Source organism: Mytilus californianus, unplaced genomic scaffold (genome assembly GCF_021869535.1).
Source record: "Mytilus californianus isolate M0D057914Y unplaced genomic scaffold, xbMytCali1.0.p SCAF_1, whole genome shotgun sequence".
Lineage (NCBI taxonomy): Eukaryota > Metazoa > Mollusca > Bivalvia > Mytilida > Mytilidae > Mytilus > Mytilus californianus.
In genome coordinates this window covers 114952455-114975153 of record NW_026262581.1, presented here as the reverse complement: position 1 = coordinate 114975153, position 22699 = coordinate 114952455, and the positions used below count along the sequence as shown (strand labels likewise).

Here is a 22699-nt window from a genome sequence, read left to right as displayed (position 1 = left end):
AGCAGGGTACTAACAGATGACATTCAAACAGTTTACATATGTTCAACCATACAGATACATATCATCGATATTGAAATGCCATTAAAATCTTATGGACAAAAAAATGAAAATTTATATTCTAGCTAGTAAAAAAAACCAGTTCTCATCAAGCATCATATAGACCATCACACATCAGTGAAAAGACCATCGCACTTTGGTGCAGACCATTGCACTTCAGCGTGACCATCGCACTTCAGCGTCCCTGTCGCACCTCGGAGTCCTACATATATATCGCCATTGATCTAAATCTGCTGCATAAAATCATTTAGTAACAAAGATCTAATGATCAAAAAGTAAAAACAAGCTGTAATTATAGCAGCCTTCAAGGTTCAAACACAAGCAAAGGCATTTCAGACAATAAAAATCCCTAACTAAAGACAATTTGAATATCTGCATATGTAGATCTTAACTTTGCTGGCCAACTAAAAGATTCAATAATTGAATTCTAACTCCACCAAAATGTACTGGATAAAAATTTGTGTGAAATTAATTAAAAGATTACTAAATCAATCATTACTCTAAGAAGAAGAAAAACCACTTTGAGCTAGTATGTCTTGGACAGACTGGGCCCTACTCATCCAATGGCCTACTGTTAAGCAGTCTGTACTATTCAGATAGCTTAGTATGAATACTCAATAAGAATGAACTTGATAATACTTCAAACATAGAAAATTAATTTGTAGGCAGAAAGGTTACAACCAATGATCCTCCCTTAAACCTTTTCACTAAAGTGATAATAATAAAAATTATATAATACTTTTAAGGTCAACAAGTAAATTTTTATAAAGTTATGATTTGACTGACCGATTTAATTTATCAAACTTTGAGATAGTATTCAAACTGAAAATGCCCACTGATCTGAATTTAAACATATTATCACATACTCAATAAAATATTAATACTATGAAACAGAATCTATACACAGTCCCAGTAAATAGTGATTATTTGTTCAATGAAATTGTAATGGGACATTAAACTGTTTAAATATTGTGTCTACCTCAATGGAAATAACAAACTTATATTTAAATGAATGAATAGAAATACAAAGCTATTGGAATTTGTACTACAATTTATACCTCAGCAGTTTTCTCACTTACTATTGTGCCTCAATATGGTTAATATACATTAATGAATGCAAGCAGCGTCCTCAACTAATTCCTGGGTCAGATCAGACCTAGAGGGATATTGGTAAATGATCATTTGACAAGAAAGCTTTAAAGACTACAGCTCTCAAAAATGTTTTAAAGAAAAGATTATATACTTTATGTGTTAAACATAGTGCCCTTCTAATACCATGCCTATGTATAGCAGTAACTGTCGGCTAAAATGTAATATACAAATGTCACAGCTTACCCATGATATTAGTTGCGACATAGTTTTATAATTGTTCTCATTTAGGTGTTTATTTGACAAAGTTTGTGTCTTTGCTGCCAATATAGAACTGATCACTGAAGTTTTAAAGTATTATTAATTTCTTTTTGAACATGAAAAATTTCAGAATATGTTCAGGATAAAAAGACAGGTGGAAGAAAAATATTGTACAGTCATGGTTTCAATAAATAGATTAACATGCTCAATATATAACCTAGAAAGCTTTGTTAACATGGAGCCTGTAGTTAATAGACAAAACAGCAGAGGAAAACAAACTAATTTATTTGACTTATAGCTGGCCAAACATAATAACATTAATTACATGTCTGAACCATAAAAAATAACAGGTTGTCTTTTCTGTTCCTAATCATAATAGGAATACAAAGGTTCACATGATTAAACAACTTCTTTCATTCCATTTTTCAGACTCTGTCTTTGACAGCATATTTCTTAGATATATCTTTCAACTAGTGTTGTGCAAAATAACGACTTTTCATCTGTACTTTAAGAAATTTGTTATTACTCTAACTCTAGACCCCTCAAAATACCAGTATAAATAGTATGGTAAACCTTTATTTTGTTCGGACAAAGTCAAATATTTTTATATGATTAATAAAAGGACCATAGGGGCCATAATTTGATACATACAAACTCAAAGGTAACAACACATAATAAGAAAACAGCAGGACTATCTACAATAAAAAAAAATCAATTTGGGATGTACGTTACGTCCAGCAGGGAAACTCACGTTTTGTGGAAGAACTAACGAAGGCATTGCTAATTATATATAAGTTGTGATACTACAATTAACATACACCAAGGGTTCAGTGCTTTAGAATTGTATTTTGATTGTCCTGGTATCTGATTTAGCAAAGAAAGCATAAAAATAGATAAATAAAGAAATAATGATAAAATCTTAACTCTAAAAGGGCAACTAAATATTTTGAGTATAGTTGATGTGGTCTGTTGTACTGTGTGTGCTGTATCTTTCTGTCATTCCTTTTTATGTATTATTAATTTTCAAAGGCAAACATTTATCATTTCAAATAGAACCCATACTATTGGACATCCAGCAATGTCCATCTACTCCTTGGTTTATGATACATGTTACTAGATATACATCAGGTAACAATAGTACTGTGTATAAGGAAAGTTTGTCATTTTTGGCACTATCAGTACATCTACACTGTCATTTTCTTGTAGTAAAGTTACACTGACTTATTATTTCTCATTTACTGTCAATTATAAAACAATTTTCATTTATTATTCTCTGATGTCTTGTTGGGAGATCTTCCCTCCTACCATTATATTGTATTTCAAACATCATTTTCTCTGTTTATCGGGCTTGCTCTTCTATATTTCTTTATCATACATAGTGGTGTTCTGATCACTTAAACAATTTGTCTAAGACTGGTCTCAGATGACCTGTCCACCTATATCATTTTTATAAAAGAGATTGAACAATTATTATCTATAACTAATTACTGTTTAAAGTTTCAATTGTCAGAAAGCTAGTGTAGATAAACAGGTCATTGGTTTAAAAAGGACTGGTATATCACATGAACTTAATTGAACCTTAATGTTTCTACCACCATATGGAAAGAAACACATGTATCAATGATTCAATCAGTTAGGTTACAAGTTAAATTCAGTGTGCAGTAAAGTATAAAAGCAAAATATAAAAGGTTTGCAATGAGTTTAGAAATAACCCAGTAACAGTTACAGACTGGTGCTATCATCAGAAGATTATACAATAAAAAAGATTCAGTATCAGCTCTCAATAGACCCCTGCTGTGATCTTTATGATGTAACGACAAAATCCTCTTAAATTAGGAAGTTTTAATGGTAAGAATGCTTTTATAACCAATTATCCTAGAGACAACATTTAATCTCATATAAAAAAAAAATCATACATCTTATTGTTTTCTTCTGTTAAAGGAGAACACACAGGAAGATCCTTATTTTGAACATAGATTTTGGATGCACCAAAGTTGCCAAGCAAATGTTAAGTTTAGATATTAGGATAAAATTTTTGTTATTTTCTAATTTTGTCATTTCAGTGGTATATATTTAAAAGGTTGAATTAGGTATTTTTTCTTACTAAAATCAACTTTAAAATTACACAACAACCTGACTAATAGGAACAGAAGCTAAACAGTATAATCTCTTGACACCGAATCATGTCAGAAAACGTCAACAAACTATGTAAGATTTCATCAAGATGTCTGGTAGTATCAGATGCAGTCTGAAGAAAAATGTTTCCAATCAAAAACATCAGAGACATAAACTTTGTAAAATATGACTTGAAAGTTGTTTTAACATTCTATCATGTTATTTAACCCTGTAAATATTGATGAGTAAAGTGGTGGCTGCTTGGTCATCTCACTGTGGGGCCTTCAAGGGAGAACCCATTACAAATTCCGTGCTGAAATATTCGTAGACGTCACTTCCATCAAAAGAATTGTTTCCACAGTTTCAAATACAGAACACTTGTTCCTTGTTCATTCTTTTTTCTACCTTTCACATTTCACATTTTGTAAATCCAGATCAAAGATCACCTTCATGAATGAACCTATAAATCTTTTTTTAGTACAGGATAAGTCATAGCAATGTATTCTCTTTTGACTTGGCTATACTGTCAGAAATCATATCAATTAAAGTACATGTAATTAGAATATCTATCCCAAAACCATTTGAGTACTTATTATACTCCTTTTACACTGATCAAATAACAAAAAATTAAGGACTTCAAGGTCTATCAGCAGTGAATAATTCTGTTTTTCATAATCTTTATATTTTTCCATAGAATAATTAAACATCAAGGCAAACTGCTTCACATTTTATATTTGAAGCCAAAGAGTTTAATTTTTAAAATACTTTTAACTTAACTGATTTTGAATTTTTTTAAATATCTTAATGTGATATGTTCCAAGCAGATAATTTGTATAGTTCTCACTTCATTTCTCTACAAAACACCTGTGATTTTTGAAGCACATCTTTTTTTAAATGAAAAGATAATAAATAAGTTACTTAGAGAAGTGTCAAATATTTCTTTCATCTTAAGTTATTGTCATTATAATGATGAATGCATAGTGGCATGCCAGAAATATCACAATTAAGCAAACTTAGGATAACTCATGATGTAAACTTTTTTATAATTCTGTAACGAAGATATTACCAATTTCACATATGACTAAGAAAAATGACTGATATTTATGCGGTCACAATCTAACAGCGAACAGATAAAGACTGTCTTTGAACTCAAGAAGCAAGTACAATGTAGAAAACAAAATAAAACTGTAGTCTGTAGATTGCATCACTTAGAATTCTTTGGCTGTTACCTCGATGATAATGACAAACATTGGTAAAAATGTATAGAAATTATGCAGTATCCATGTTAAATATAATTACTTAAAATAATACAGTGTAGACAGTGTTGGTCGAAAGTAAAAGCATATTCATGATATCTCTCTCAAAGTCAAAATAGTGCTTTCCATAATAGTGATTTCTTAGATCACCATTTTAATTTCCAGTAAGTTATTTTCATGCAGAGAAGGGTAATAGGGCAGTACTTGTATTTGACAATAATAACAGTCTAGTTTACTTGGTGTTAATGCTTCAGATAGATATATATATATATATATCACTGTTCTGCATTGCAGCCAACATTTATGCATCCACAAATGGAAATAACTTGCTTTAATAATTTTTTTTACAATGGATTCATAGTTCTAAAAAATTGGTTTCGGAAAAGGACTATAAGAAGAGCATTTTATGATATATGCACATTTTTCTAACAGAATATTTTAAATTCTTTGAAAATAGTGGTGTTGTTAAAATCTGGATCCTGTAGGGTCAACATAAGTTATAATGCTATTAAAAATACAGATATCATTTCATATGTCAAATCAAGTTGACTTCAACTTTTACAGACATTTTATCTGAAATAAATTGGTGTTTAATTGGGTTTCAAAAGTGCTTGACATGTCTAGGACAGGATAAATCTATTAATCATCATATCATAATAGTCTCATCTTCATTACTAAATTTGTCCTATTATTTTCATATACAGTAGAACCAAGAATATTCAAGTCAATTTACTCAGTATGATGTAATGTTGACCAAAATAACGGCTTAACAGATATTTTTGCAACAAAACGACAAAACGTCTCCCTACACGGCAACAGCATTCCATACAGTGGGATCAATTGAGGAGTTATTATGAAGCAATGTGACCTGTCTCTCACAGTGAATTGTCATTAATCACAACTTATCTACCTACTGTTTGCTCCTGGTTATCAAATTCCTCAGAATTACATGGATCACAGACACATACTGATAATTTCTTCATTAAACTATCATCATCTACTTGATCATTTTAATCATTAACTCACTTTTCTTATACTATACTGCCAACACAGCATATTTCTACAACTACAGTGTACTGCAATATTCAATGTTTGCATCTTCAAAATTGATTGGTTGTTAAAAATTTCATGACATGAAATTTTAAACTGATGTTCTCAGAAATATCTGCATGTGTGTTTGGCATAACACTACATTTAACATCAAACTTTTGTACATTTTTACAATTTCATAAAATGTAGACAAAACTGTGTATATTTCAATACTTTCGGCAGCAATTTGCATGCATAAATTTCAAAGTTATAATTTGGATATTACAAAATGTTAGAGGTTGTTAAATGTCACAAGTTGGAAATATGAATATGTATGCTTTGGTTGTTTGAACATTTTGATAAGGACAATCAAAGTCATCGCAACACAAGTTTAAGTAAATGTTTTGTATCATTAAATGTAAATGAGATATTAATTTGATAAATAATTTGCTTTGGTTAAGGTGAAAACAATCAGAAAATAACAAATACTATTTACTGCATTTGTGCAATTATTCCTACAATAAAATGTTTCATATTTTGCAACTTGTTATTCTTTTAAAGAACACCAATATAGCTTCTGTTTGTTTTCTAAAATGGACACTTTTGTAGTTTAAATAAAGTTGTAGGTGTATGTGCAGTAGTACGAAGACCTCAAGATTGATTAACACTGTAAAATAACAAACAGTTTCAACACTGGTATTGGATTTAAATTTTTAAATTTAACTGTGTTTTTCATTTTGTCACTCTAACGGTCTCATTCGGTAACTTAAAAAGTCAATGCTATTTTTTTTCATTTTGATACAATACACCCAAACAAATGAGTCATATTGCTGTACCACGTACTTTGAAGTACAAATTGTGGCCAAAATATTATATTATGAATAAAATTAAAAAGTTATTTCAATATCATGTTTGTTTGTATAGAAAAAGAAAAGTTCACTGACCAATATAAATGACCAAAAATATGACAAAATCTTGATTTATTAAGTTACAAGTGATTTATAATTCCTAAATTAAGTTTATCTTTTGTGCTAAAATTATTTGGAAATATACACATTACATGTCTTGTGAAAATTAATTTAAGAATCTGTCAAAACAGAATTTAAGACCTTCACATGTTTCTGAAAAATGAACTTCTGAACATTCACTCTGATAAGCTGCCAAATTTTTAAACAAGAACAAATAAGATGTACTGTGAGCTATCCCTAACTAATTATACTCCGTGCAATGTTCAACATCCAAAGGAATTGAAAATGTGTCACAATTTGGTATTGCAAAACCAGATGAAGCTCGGTGCCATATTAACAGAAACTATGACTTATAGTTTCTAAATAAATAGGTGACAAAATATCATATACAAGTATATGCATGACCTTATCGAAATATAACTTTTCATCAAAAAGAAAGAAGAACATCAAAGGAACTGAAAGTGTGTCATACTGAATGGCATAAGCAAATTAAAGTTAGAGCCATTTAAAAACTGAAAACAGCTATTACTTGTAGCTGCTCAGAAAATGTGACAAAAAAAACATGAATGCATCAAATCAATCAATAAATCAACTCCATCAGTATAATACTATAATGGTACCTTTTTTATTCAAAAATACCGCCTACCAATAACTCTGCTTGTATTTTGGAGTCTCTGACAGCTATGTTTAACACCTTTTATTCTTTGATTTAAGGCTATCACCAAATATAATCTAAATGTTCTTCAATAAAATACAACTTGAAAAGAAATAGAAATTTCTTTAAACAGACAAGTGTTTGAACAGATCAAACTGGGAAAATAATTTACAACTGTTTTATGAAGAATGTAGTATTGATGATGGGGATTAGCAACAACAAGGACAAGATTCAGTGTTTGAATTAACCATATCCAAAGTCAACAATAGTAGATTTCATATCCAAACACATTAACAAGGATTATACAGACCAGGTGAGAAAAGGTGAAACTCAATTGTTACTTTGTAAAATACCACACATTGATCAAACACTCCAGTTAACAAATGTCACTTTCAAAATGGCTTATAATCACATCCAACTAAACTACTGTAGATGATTTATAGTCCTTGTTATTGGAAATCTACTGTCATGGTCCTTGTTATTGGAAATCTACTGTCATGGTCCTTGTTATTGGAAATCTACTGTCATGGTCCTTGTTATTGGAAATCTACTGTCATGGTCCTTGTTACTGGAAATCTACTGTCATGCTCAAATATAGCATGTTCTGCATTTTGTAGAATTTCTAAAGACAATTGTTTCACAAGTTTATAGTCTAGGCCAAATATCAGAGGACTAGATCATTTATTTATAAGTTTGAAGAAAAAACACTATGTTGATGTTACGATACATTTATCACATAATTAACATCTTTTCATAATGACCAGCTCAGCAAAAAAATCCTGTATGTAATATAGTGATCAAAGTTACTAATTACATCAAAATCTTATTGCAATTTTTATTCAAAATCACAAAAAAAGCATTAAGAATGACTTTCTTTAAAGCTGAACTGAATCTTGATGACAAATGATTAGAAAACATCCAGCTAAGTTAAACAAAATATGTATCATTTATTGTACATCTTGTAGAATGTGTAATGGCTACAATTTCAATAGTAACTGAGATTTATTATAAGGACATAAAATATAGATGAAAGGAAGAAGATATATTACGATTTCACATAAGATAACTTTTATGTCAAAAATAAATGAGATGTGTAACTGCAGTTCTATAGTTTTTTAAGATCACACTGTGCAAGGCTTGCAACATTTTATTGTGCACGTATATGAGCAAACAAATTAAATTTTGTTTTTGTACAAGAACGTCATCAGGAGACTATATATCCAAAGAATTTTTATTGTGATGATGTTCCAAATATTTTATATAACACATTAAATAAAATATTAAAAATATTTTGAAGTCATAATATAATATTTTTATACAAAATAACAGGCTATTATTTGAACTTGGAATTATTTTTAATTATGGAATTTGCATAATTTCATGTATTTGAAATTTTTGATAAATTCCATGTTTATTAAGTATTATTATGTTTTGAGCGGTGCATAACACTTTCCACACAATGTATTTTGTATAGATAGTGTTGTGCGCGGCACAGTACATTCTATTGAAAAATATGCTATCTTCTTTGTAATAGAAAGTGTTGTGCGCCGCACAGAACATTATAATACAGAATAAACATGGAATTCATAAAAAATTTCAAGCACAAGAAATAATGCAAGTTCCATAATTAAAAATAATTCCAAGTTCAAATAATAGCCTGTTAAATGTTAATGATCAAAACTTGTCTGTCAAGGAGAGGTCAAAATATATATAGTTTATCTCAAGTTCTGGTATATGTTCCTCTGCATACTGAAACATTGGAGATTTGATAAAGCATTAGTTAGTACAAATTCTCTAAACACATTTCTTCAATATAAAAATGATGGAACTATCTTTGAAAATAACCTAAATGAGCAAAATCTGTACAGTAAACTTTTGACTCTTTGACTGTAGTGGTATCTAACATGTATGTGTCCTATTGCATGACTCAACTAATCATTGAGCTGCAAAGTTTGTCTAAATTTCAATTTTTAAAAATGGAAAAATTACAAATATATTTTTCTAAATAGAACATCCTTTGAAGGAAGATGGTCTTTTTATCTAAAATTGATGATCTTGTAACAAGAGTGGGGCGCCTAGTTAATCACATTACAATTCTGTATTGATGTAAATCTATAATTATCATGTTTTTAAGAGGTCATTAATTGATTACTGTGTTATTAGGAATATGATAAGCTCTGTCAGAATTCACACTTAAGCTGATTCTACAAACATGATTTACTGTCTTTACCAGTTTATTCAATAGAGGTTTAATAACAGCTACTACATGCACATGTCCATACAAAAAAAAACCCATAGTGAAACAATACTCTAAGCTTTGCCATGGAAAAGAAGCCTCTTAGCCACCCATGGGAGACAAAACTCTTAGCGCAGCCATGGAAAAACAAATCTCTTAGCTCAGCCATTACAAAAACAATACTCTTAGCTTAGCAATGGAAGGCAAAGCAGAGTAAAACAAAACCCTTGGCTAAGCCATGAAAAAAAAACAGAAAAAAGAAATCATTAAACTAAAAAAAAACTGTACAAAAAAGGACATTACACATCCATTTTCTGAATAAAAATCTGGAGTTTTATTTGTATACCCATATAGTGTGTTCTCTAATAACATAATCTTTGCCAATCATTAGGTATCATCAATTCAAGTATGTCAAAATATATGATGGATCATATAAGCTTTCTATCTGTACCTACCTAGACAATTTCTAATTTAGAAAAAATGACATACATAACCAAAAAAATGCAGCCAAAATAAAGGTATGATTTCTACATTAACAGACTTCTGGTGTCTGAAAAATCCAATTATTCAATTACAAAATGGTAAGAAGATTTGGTAATGCCAATAGTCATGATAGTGTAGCATACAACTGTTTTCTTAATCAATATGACATTTGATCGTGTGAAAATCAGGCTGATTACCCAACAGGTCCTTTTTCATTGATGAAAATGCAATCTCAACAGATTTCACCACCATTTATAAACATGACTGCATCAACCGACCCAAAACTGTTTTCTTATCACCTTTCATTAAATACTAATCATCATCTTCTTTCAAAGGAAAAGTAAGAGCAAGTAAAATTACCTCACTGAATTAATGCCAATTTCTGGGGAAACCTTCATTCACTATCAAATAATTACACCAAAAATACTTTCAGCAACAGAATTTATCGAAAGGAAAAATATTTACTGCAATTTAAAAATCTGGACATTTAACCATAAAATCAATCTACTGATTGTCCCTATTACTAAAAAGTGACATTAAGGAAAAGCCAACATTAAGTTTACAGCTATACTTAAGTTTAGTAATTGCATACATGTCTAAAAAAAAAAGAACAAAACTTGAAACTATTGAAGCCACAGCTGATAATTTTGTGGTGATGTCATCTACCATTGTGCTGATGTCATCTATGATTGTGCTGATGTCATCTATGATTGTGCTAATGTCATCTACCATTGTACTGATGTTATCTATGATTGTGCTGTTGCCATTTGTTCCCAAGAAAATTTTACCTGTTGGCATTTGAAAATTATTGTACAGTTTTATGGCTTAAAATAGGAAATATATTCATTCTAAAGGTACAGTAAAACTGTTTAACTCAGTTTGTTGCTAGAACAGACATTTTCACTAAATTCATTTATAACCATAGGGGAATTTGAGTCAAAAACTGATACATCCTATTCCTTCTATTCCAGATTTACAAAACAGATTCTTCGAGGGTACATAGGAAATAGTGTAATTACATGTGAGGGATCATTACAGTTCCCTACAATTATCTGTGAAGTACATTTTGACATTACCAAATTGGTTTTAAGGAAACACTATAAGTTATATAGAAGTGCACCCATAGTAAAAGACACAAGTAACTTCCAAACATGAGTGCAAGTCCATAAAAGACAAATGCAACTACAAACATGAGTGCAAGTCCATGAAAGACACAAGAAACTACCAAACATGAGTGGATGTCCATGAAAGACATGAGAAACTAACAAACATGAGTGGAAGTCCATGAAAGACAAAAGAAACTACCAAACATGAGTCAAAGTCCTTGAAAGACACGAGAAGCTACCAAACATGAGTGAAAGACACGAGAAAGTACCAAACAAAAGTGGAAGTCCAAGAAAGACACGAGAAACTACCATACATGAGTGGAAGTCCATAAAAGACTGAAGAAACTACCAAACATGTGTGGGAGTCCATGAAAGACACAAGAAACTACCAAACATGAGTGGAAGTCCATGAAAGACATGAGAAACTACCAAACAAAAGTTAAGTCCATGAAAGACAGAAGAAACTACCAAACAAAAGTGGAAGTCCATGAAAAACACGAAAAACTACCAAACATGAATTGATGTCCATAAAAGACAAAAGAAACTACCAAACATTAATGTATAAGAGTGACTACCAGAAGTCTGTCATTAGTATTAAAACTTACATATAAATAGATACAAATTATGCCAACTCACACAAATGGACTATTAACTAGAAATCCTTCCATAGTAATAGACTAAGGCCCATAGTTATGGTCATATATATAAGAGCTACCACAAGTCCAACCATAATTACTGGTATTGATTTAGAAAGGTAAAAAATTCTCCATGAATACATATCATTGTGTGAATGTCCATCTGTTGGCTGACTTAACAAAACACATACAAATATTAAGTATGTATATCAAGACTATCAAGTCTTTCTAGATGATCTACAGGAAAGTTAAGACCACAGTAGTGGCAATTTTGTGGTTTTAACTGCCATTATTTCTTCATACCAATGTATGCAATTAGGAATAATCCACAGGTGGAAATTCACTTCATCTTATATAAAATCGCTATTTAATACTGAAGGTTTATGAACTGCAGTGTACAAAATATGGATAACCGATCAAGATCAGGCAATTCAATGTTATTTACAAATCATTTAGACTAAATCTGTCAGCTTTGTGTTGCTGACCTTTGGCACCCAATTTCTGCAACTGAAGATATTCTTGAATCTATGAAGTTGAGCATCTCTCACAAGCTATTCCACCTCATACAAGTATAAATAGTCAGTATACAATCCAGAGCAGCAAACAATTCCAATATTCTGATTCTGCAGCTAATTCAATTATTACTATCTCATCAAAGTATTCAAAAAGATAAGAATAAATACAATGATTTCTACCAATATATAACATGCTTCTCAAGCTGTGAATAATAAATCTCAAGTCAGCCAATCCAAGAGAAACAGCAGGATTCTTCACAATAAAACAAGATTTGGTGTGATCTCCTAAAGAGAAAAGAGACAAGCAATATTTCACAAAGAATACTGACCTTCTCTATAACTTTCAAAATATACCTACAGATAGTTGAATAAACTATTTATCAAAACTTCCAATAACCTTTATGCTGATGTGGATTAATACTGTCTCCTTATAGTACTGACTCACAGACTGTCGTAAGGCGTGACCAGTATTCAAAATATACAGTGTACTGCACAGTGGTGGATTCGGGTGGGGGTGGAGAGGGTAGAGGGAGTTCATCCCTGTTTGATCAGACCAGATCTTTTTTTTTTTTGGTGCATAAAATCATAAAATCACCAAAACATATTCACCATGTTTCTTTTTACCCCTAAGGACAATAATGCCCCCTTCCCTGTAAACCCTGGATCTACACCTGCTGCAGTAGAACGTAGTAACTCAGGTAAAAAGACATTTTGGAAAGGTAGTATCAAATTTTATATTTCTTGGATCAGAGTATGGCTAGATTGATATTAAACTATTGTTAAAATATTTCAACAGTGAGAATGTTGATATCAGGCTAAAAATAAATAAAGAATTCTGGAATTGTCTTTTAGATATTTAAGTAAAAAATATTCCTTTGACTGAAATGTAAGGCTTTGTTTATGAAATTCATGACAGATGCTAATCTTTGACCATACTTTCAAAATATCTGAGAGAAAGTTTGGTATCCACAGTATAATCTTGGTGTTATAAGTAGGATTTCTAATCCACTTATATGAACATGTGACTAGTTATAAATCTGACAGTTTAGTCCACCCTTAATTATCATTGTGATAAGCAGAATATTTTCAATGGTATATTGTATCTAGGTATATGGATTATAATATCTACAGGGATTACCATCAATTCTTTAAATTTTGTGGTTATTACACCCATCTCATGTCCACAAAGATGGTCCAAGGGTCACTAACCTACTTTTTCTGACCGAAAAATAAATGCCAAAGAAATGCCATTAGAAACAGACACAGATTTTTGTTCAATTTCATTGACTTATGTTACATTTATTGCAAAAAAACAATTCTTTGTTATCTTCCTCTAATTAGGGTTGAGGTCTTTAGCCTTGTAACTAGAACATACTTATTACAGCATAAAATTTCTTATCTTAATCAGCATTAGTTTTCACACATTCTTATTTTCATCTTTCTTTTATAATATAGCCTGTACATCAGCTGGAGACAAGACCCATCAAAACATAAATTTTAGATAAAATAGCCTAGATTTTAATACAGGCCGTGATTTATACAAGGGTAAGATTTCTATCTGAAGGTGTGAAAATTCTAATATTGAAAAGAGGTGGACAACTCAGTCAGTGACCCAACATAATAAATGTCAGTGAACTAAGAAAGGAGAAAATTAACAATTAATTTTTCTGAAAACCCAATAAAAATTGGAATTTATTGTTTACTTTTTAATTCGGTCATGAAAAATGAGCTACTGTAAATCAGATGAGAGAAATAAAAGGAAAAAACAGTATCTAAAGAAAGGGTAGTGACCAGATAGTCTCCTCTATTATAAGACTGCTTTTGCTAAACAAACATTACTTTTTTTGGGAATTTTCAGCACCTTTTAGCAAATCAAAGAACATGTCAACACTCAAGTATGTTTCTGATATTGAGTTTCCTTAGTATTGTGACAGTTAAAAGGGCATTTTATAACACAGTATTTCTCAATAAGGACAGAAAAAAAGAATTCAAATATTTAGTTTTCAAAAACCAATGAATAATACATAAAGAGAAACATGCTCAATAGTAAAATAGTCACTTCACTTCTCATTCACAAATTCTATGTCTAAACTTTTCTCAGAGACAAAGAACAGATTCAGACCAAGATGCATGTCCACAAACAATAGTTGTATCAGCATTAATAACATCTCAATACAAAACACATTGTTTTCTTTCAATCAGAAACCAATGTATAATTCAATCTGTGATAGTTCATGACTCCAACTAAAAAAATAACTGGTATGTTTCTTCTTCATCAGACAGTCTTGTCATTGAAACTAAATTACAGAAACAAAATACTGATCATTGATTACTGACCATAAACATGCTTTATTTCAGTCCATATTTATTAAAGCTGGACAAGCATAACTTGAAAAACTGAAAACAGAAGAAACAGTATTCCATTTCCACTGAACTACATCTTTTTATGTGATGTTTATCTTTAATACCTTTGGTATTAATAAGATTCATGTTTTTATATGCAACAATATTAAAAGTTTTTATTATTATTTGACAGTACCTGGATGTGATACCAAAAACATAATGAACTTTTCCAAAATGTTGTGACCTTGACCTTTGACCACTGACATTTAACACCTTCCAATGTCATTAGAACTATAATGTTATTACCATATGTAAAGAGGGACACATATGTATCTGAACTTAAACAATATGGCTTATCTTTAAATTTAGCTATGTATGTTTTTTGAATGACAGTACTTGGACTATTATACTAACGGGACTGGAAACTGATCGATCTGTTGAGAATTCATTGCCCCGATAGCGGATTATTGATTTTTGTTTTGATTGACAGCTTATCGTGTCACATAGTAAATAAGCATCCGGTACATGAATGTAAACAACAGAATTCGGCAAACAAGTCAGCATATATATAATACTGTTAAAATTGGTGGATTTGAAATAAAAAGATAATTATTAATTTAATTAGTTTATATGCAAAAAATATATATTGTTTACGAAAAATTATTATATAAGTAGTCAATATATTAGTGTTGAAAATAAACCAGATGTAGTCGAAATGCCAGCACTTTACTTGACCGCTAAGAAAACAACATGTCAAAGGTTAACAGATCATAATTAATCCTGATAAAAACAATAAGTGTGCAATAAAAACAATGTTTACAATTTCAGTTCATAATTAATTCATATAACAAAAGTAACCCAGGTCTCATAAAGATATAGCCACATTGTTTTGAACTTTTGTGAACTTCGTGTTTACACCAAAATTTCAATATGGATGTGAACGGGCCTACTTTTCTAGTTCTAATTATGGAACCTAGTGTACATATTTTCACGAAGTCATATGCTAATGCCACCAGAAGACCATTACTGAGCAAAATTAACCCTGATTATATTAAAAATATTGTACACATAAAAAGGAGTAGGTAATTTTATAGGAACAGTATAATTTATTTGAGCCGCGCATGTGGGTTCCAGTTGTAATGAGAAAGAGATTTAAATTCCACTTTTTATTTTAAAAAGTGACAATAAAAATAGGCAAATCCAAACTATAACCTATAAATATGATTTTACAACAAACAGAACTTGCGTATCTCTTTTCAATCAACAGTTATAAGAAATTTTATGAATCATATACTTTTTTCCACATTGTCCCCACGCTATTTTCATCCTGAAAATTTCAATTTGTATGTGTCATTTTTTACACTTAAGACGGGATTTGGTGATTAATAACAACTGTCAAAGATCGAGATATCTTTTATCATTATTGTAATCATGTTTATATTAAGGATTATCATTTCTAATAACTATAAAATAAAAAAACAAATTACGGAAATTATAAGATCAAGGCACGCTGTCACTGTCAAAACAATATGGCATATCGATAAATAGCGCAGGTAAAGTCTCGTTCTAACAACCGTGATGTTGATATTATTACACTGATTGGTGTAACGGTTTCCAGTCCCGTTAGTATAATAGTCCCAGGACAGTACTATACAGAAATTAAAATCTTTAATTCCATTAAGTTTTATTCACCAAGAAAAGAAATAAGCTTTATATCTATACCAGAAACATAAAATAAAGCAAGACCAAGCTCAGTGACCCAGCACAGGTTATGTTGCAAAACAAACCACCTGTTTTATGATCTATAAAATTACACTAACAACTTTTTTATCAATCATGTTTAGTACCAGTGAAGTACCTGACCAGGTTTTGGAATAATACTGACCAGCCAACTGTTATGATGTCCATCATAACATACTGACAACTTCTCAATCAAATCATAATGTCAGATGTAAACTTCAAAGGCTACTGACCATCTACCATTGCAATCATGTGCAACAAAAGCATTTATTTCAAAACAAAACCAAACAATATGCCAATCAAAGAGTCTTGTTTTCTCATTACTGAGATGTTAAATAAATACTGGTAATCAAAATTATCCATAAGTCTGATGTAGAAATGTAAATACTCAGACAGACATTATATTTTATGGAGGAAATATGGTCCAAGCTTCACTATTTAATCATCTCTAATGTTTGATAGAAACATACTCAATCTAAATAATCATAATAAACCAGATGGGTCAAATATTATCATAAAGATTACTCTCAACTTGTTATATTCCAATTTTACACAGTTCAAAAACCCATGTTTAGACAAACAAATGTTAATAACCACTTTGCCTCTAAGACTTGCCCACATCTGTCCAACACTTAGCTTGTAAGTAATACTGCAGTGTCATATGATACTGATGATCATCTCTATGGTAACCACCTTGCCTACAAACCTTGCCTGTATCTGTTCAACAATTACCTTGCAACTATACAGTGGTATATTGATATGAATGTTCATCTATATGGTAACTATCTTGCCTACAATTCTTGCCTGCTGGTATTTTTTTAACACATACTGCAGTGTCATAATGATATGGATGTTCATCTCTATAGTAATCATCTTGCCTGCCAGTAGTTGTTTTAACACTTACCTTGTAAGTAAAACTGCAGTGTCATAATGATATGGATGATCATCTCTATGCTAACCATATTGCCTACAAGTCTTGCCTGCCTTTATCTGTTTAACACTTACCTAGTAAGTAATACTGCAGTGTCATAATGATATGGATGATCATCTCTATGGTAACCATATTGCCTACAAGTCTTGCCTGCCTTTATCTGTTTTAACACTTACCTAGTAAGTAATACTGCAGTGTCATAATGATATGGATGATCATCACTATCTTCATTCTGTATATGCTGCCACTTGCAAAATTCTTCCAATGTTTTGTGTGCATTTGTTGATATTTTAGGTCCATTCTGTAAAACAATCAGATCAAATATTAATTTATAGGTTTTCAATGTCCGAAGCAACAAGATTTAGTTAACAATAAGTAACTAAAAAAATTACCAAACTATTGATCATAAACCCTCTAAAAATACTGGTTAAATAAATTAGAATAATCAAATATTAATCATAAAACCTTATTTAAAACTCAAGATTTACAAATCACAGGAGGAGAATTTAAGTCAATAAGCCAATCTGATTTTTTTATGACTGAGACAAGAAGTTTCTTAAGGGATAATGAATACAATTAAGAACAATTTGAGGTAATACAAAAAAATGTACAAGTTTATTTTCATGGTTTCAAATCCATATTATATCTAAATCTGACAAAAACTTGAGCTGCACATTTGAAGGAGTTTCAGCTGCATTTCAATACAATCATTTTACTATAAAGGCTGATCCCAAAGAGAATTTATCTTGACTAGACAGTGAACTAAACAGACAAAACAAGATTAAGGATTATTTTCTGACAACTCCGGTGATACCATATTAAAAACTATGTACTAAGTTAATTTCATAAATAATACATACATAATCAGTTTGATTTAAATAGACAACAAAAACAGAAATATTTTGCTAAAATCGTAATGAATGAATAAACTTGGTGTGGAATCAGCCTCAGGACAATCCACATGTTTATAACACATTAAATAGAACCTGGTACAAAACAGTACAAAACTACTTGATCTGAAACTCTCATACAAGTCTTTTATAGGTACAAAACATAGATTAAGACACAAAATTTCTCATATTAATGTTTAAATCTATATTAAAAATGTCAACTTATGTCCATAAAGTAATTTATTCTTGCTTTAAAATATCATGGAATTTCAATTTAGGTTATCATGATAAAAGATCATTATCATAGTTTAAAGGTGACATTTTAATGCCGTTGGTCATTTAAACAATTTTTATAAAAAAAAGTTTCCTAAATTTGATTAATTCTGTTCAATTCTGGTGGTATTTTTATATTTTGTTATTTACTGTAAATTCAGATATTGTTGTGGGCATTCATTATTGCAATTTTTGAAGAATGGACAAAAATGCAAAATCAGCAATTGTGATTTCAGAAAAAGCTGCATACAGATATGTGTATCAGATATCAGAATGTGATGTCTTATCATTGCGATACTCACCCAGTCGCATTATTCGCAATTATAAAAACCTCGTAATAATTTCAATGTTGTAATCAATTTCAAGTCATTTTTTTATTTAAATTGTTATATTCAGTTAGTATTTGGTAATTAATTATCTAGATATCTTCCAATGTCATAACAAATATGTCAGACAGCAACCAAAGACAACCACTGAATTACAGGCTCCAGATTTAGGACAGGTACATGAAGAATGTGGCGGGATTAAACGTGTTTGTGAGCTTTCAACCCTCCCACTAACCTAAGCTGCATTAACCTTGTAATAATCAAAAGCGTAATCTTCATGTCCCACTGCTATTTGAAACAAAATCATTTTCATCATTTAAATGAGCATACTTTAAGAAAAATGTTGTGTAATAATTACATATAATTAGTGATCTCCATGATAAAAAAATATAATTATATCACTAAAAAGGTATGAAAATTAGATATCATCCTATGATGTATAAAATCATTAAGATCATCAATAAATTATGGTTTTTTTTTTCATCCTGATGACAATCTAATTATAACTTAAAACTGTTAACAGTCACGTAACTTTACTATGAATGTACTTTAATGCTGACTCAGCAGAACTGTAGCATATCTATTAGAACACCAAAATAAACTCAAAATGATCCTTTTAGAACTTTATTAGAAAACTTGACATTGAATTGATACATAATTTACAACCTAGATTAAAGTTATCAAATATATGGATTCGGTAACTTATTGTTAAGCTAAACTTGAAGATTCAAACTTCAAATCATTTTCATTCTTTAATAACTATGAGAAATTTCATTCTTCTTAAACAATTTCAAATATTTCACCAATAACTCAATTAGTTGAAAGGAACTGGATATTCTAAAGTACTAATCTATAAACAACAGATCTCCCTTGCAATAATAATAATTCTAATATCTGTCACTGTCTGAGGACATTTTTAGAAAACAGAGAAAAATAAGCCTAGTAAACTTTTTCATCATATTATCATCTGTGGTTTACAGATAAAAATATATTTCAATTTCATCCAAGTCATGTTTTTAACTCAGTGAATCAAAAATCATCTAAATGCATTTTACATTATTACACGTTCAATAGATTAATAATAATTCATAAAATCCATATTATTCAAAGAGTAAGTGTAACTTTTAAATTTCTAAAGAGACTCTAAATATGGAACATATTGCTAATAAAAGAAGTATTCAACTTAAAATGATTAAAGACTATCATTAAATATATCAGGTTCTGTTGAATTTATCATAAAAGACCAATATATTTTGGAAAAAAGATATCAGTCGGTGGGCCCACCTAAACAAAATGGTATAATTTGCCTATAATGCAAAACACAGACTAATATAATAGCATTTAACCTATAGTATTATGTACATATATTACGGAATGTCTTTTTACTCCTTGGATCAACACGATAAAAGAAAACTGATCGTAGATCGTATAATTCTGTTTTCTCTAATGCTGATGTCAGGGATCTTACTTAAGGTACGTAAAATAATCGCCAATTCTAGCCTCATGAACAGATAACAATCATACCATTTTTCAGTCTGGAGAATAAAATAAAACAATAAGACTAAAAGGAAATGTCACCTTAGATGTGCAACCACAAGTAAAATGGGAATTTAAGACCCACCAGATTCGTAACAGCATTTACCTGTATAAATATATCAAAGAGATACCTGTGTTTATAAAAACTGGTGTAGGTTACATTTGTCTACATTTAGTTTACTGGTGCATCACTTAATATGAAACTTACACCTTTGATTAAAACTCTTTCAGTGACAGAGATGTGCAAAAGTTGACTTCAGGCAAAACAGATTATTCTATTTTAAATGGGTAGTACAAAACCTGTATCAAAGTTATAATCACATTTTTGAGGTAATTGTGGTCTACTAATAGTATTTTTTTTATAATGTTACAAGTAATAACCTCTTATTGTTCTAATTTTCACCTTTGGCATTTCTTTAAATAAAGGAACATAAAATAAGAAATTGATTGAGTAACAGGTGCAAGTTTGTACCTTCTACAATAATTTTAAAAGAAGATTTATGAAAGACATGTCAAACAAAGACTGATTTCCTATATCGCTTTAAGACGTAACTCCAACCAATTTAGCCGATGGACTGCAAAGATATGGGACTCGATCTTGACAATTCAGTCATGGTTTGACAGAAATAGAAGACTCTACTATCTTCTGTTTTCAGTTCTTAAACAGTAAAATAATACACAAGATATAACCGCACAATTACCTGTGAAATTTTACCTGTGGTTTGTCAATTAAGTGACAGAAAATGATTGAAGTAACCATACTTAACATCCACTAATTGATTTTTAAAAAGAGATAACCATTAGAATAGAACAAACATTTGACACTTAATTACTCTTTGTATTTTTGTCATAAAATATCAGAAAATCTTTAGGATATTTGAAGAAAAAGCAATTAAACAGTAATTCTAAGCTTCCCCTTTACCAGTATCTATTAAATACAAATTAAGTGAAATCAAAATAAGGTCAGTTTAAAAATCCCATTTAATGAAAATAATGCTTTGTAAATTTAGTGCATCTGAGGTGCTTATATGGATTTACCTTTAAAAGAAACCATTATTAAGCCAGGGAGGTATAAAAACAAAGCAATGTTATGAGCTTTATGACCAAAAAGAGAGATGTGGAACCTTATCAATGGGGAATTAAGGAATAGAATGTTATAAATCTAGTTTGTACCCAAGCACTGACTACTGAGCTGATGATGAGCTGGGACTAACTATGCACCAGCAATGGTATCGACCCATTGCTAGTCAATGAAAATAACTTTATAACTTTCATGTGTCTGGAAGCTCAAACCTAAACATTAGACAAGGAAGTATAAATAGATCACTGTTAGGAGCTATATATTAACAAACAGGACCTCAAAATTTTTGTTTACTAGTATCAAAATAATATCAGGTTGACAAGAATTCACAGCTGTGGACACACATGTAGACTGTCTTTTTTCTAATAACTGAAATTTGAAGTCAAACAATTTCTAATTCATTAAAGCAGGATCTGAAGTAAAAAAAGACCCACCTCTCTAGTATTAAATACATGGGATTGCAAGTGGTCTAAAGGATTAACGAAACTGAACAAAACAGTAGATCATGTCCCTAACAAAAACACTCAGCGGAATATCATACCAGTGATATACTCAAACGTTTATAAGCCCTAGATTTAAATCTACCGTATCATCACTTTTTATGAATGGGACAGTAATACAACTAGTATCATGTAGCTATTTTGATTAATTTAAGGTGTATGTCCTGCCATTAATACTATAACACCATGGTCAGCCTGTGTGTGGACTCAATGTATATCATTTTTTACCATCAACGTGTGTCTCTTTGTCGGCATTAAATACTTCAATTTTTCAATCATCCCATTTCATTATACAGAGGGTTTAACCAAAACCTATTGTCATGTACACAATATAACAATCATTCCATGATAAATGAAGATGGTCAAAAACAGACAAAAACTTGTGGTTTTTATTGTCATATAGCTAGGGAAAAAAAGAATATTAATGAGTGGACCAGGAAATGACCGCGAGATCAAGCAAGCGATACTCTGTCATTGACTGTGGTCTGTGTACCTGACCACAGTTGGGGTTTATCATTAAACCACTATTTCCCAATAAAAAGATATTGCTTAAAATCAAAACAATTTATCTTAAAATTAGGAATTTATCATTTGATTAAAAATTGTCATTTCAAAATACCTTAAAATTGTACTCTATTATTGGATACCAGCGGTTTTTATTCAGAATTAAAAAG

At 30.4% G+C, this 22699-nt stretch overlaps 1 protein-coding gene across 15 annotated transcripts in view; it reads right to left on the bottom strand.

The window, feature by feature from the left end:
* The window catches only part of LOC127731029 (A disintegrin and metalloproteinase with thrombospondin motifs 9-like), a 120292-nt gene that overhangs the window by 71454 nt on the left and 26139 nt on the right, over nt 1-22699 (bottom strand). For 14 of the 15 annotated variants that reach the window (XM_052239794.1, XM_052239854.1, XM_052239833.1 and 11 more), the window contains exon 6: nt 17596-17720. In XM_052239794.1, the coding sequence (XP_052095754.1) occupies nt 17596-17720 (125 nt within the window). Of the gene's footprint in view, nt 1-17493; nt 17530-17595; nt 17721-22699 lie in introns of those variants that run through there. The other variant, XM_052239908.1, reaches the window with a different exon arrangement.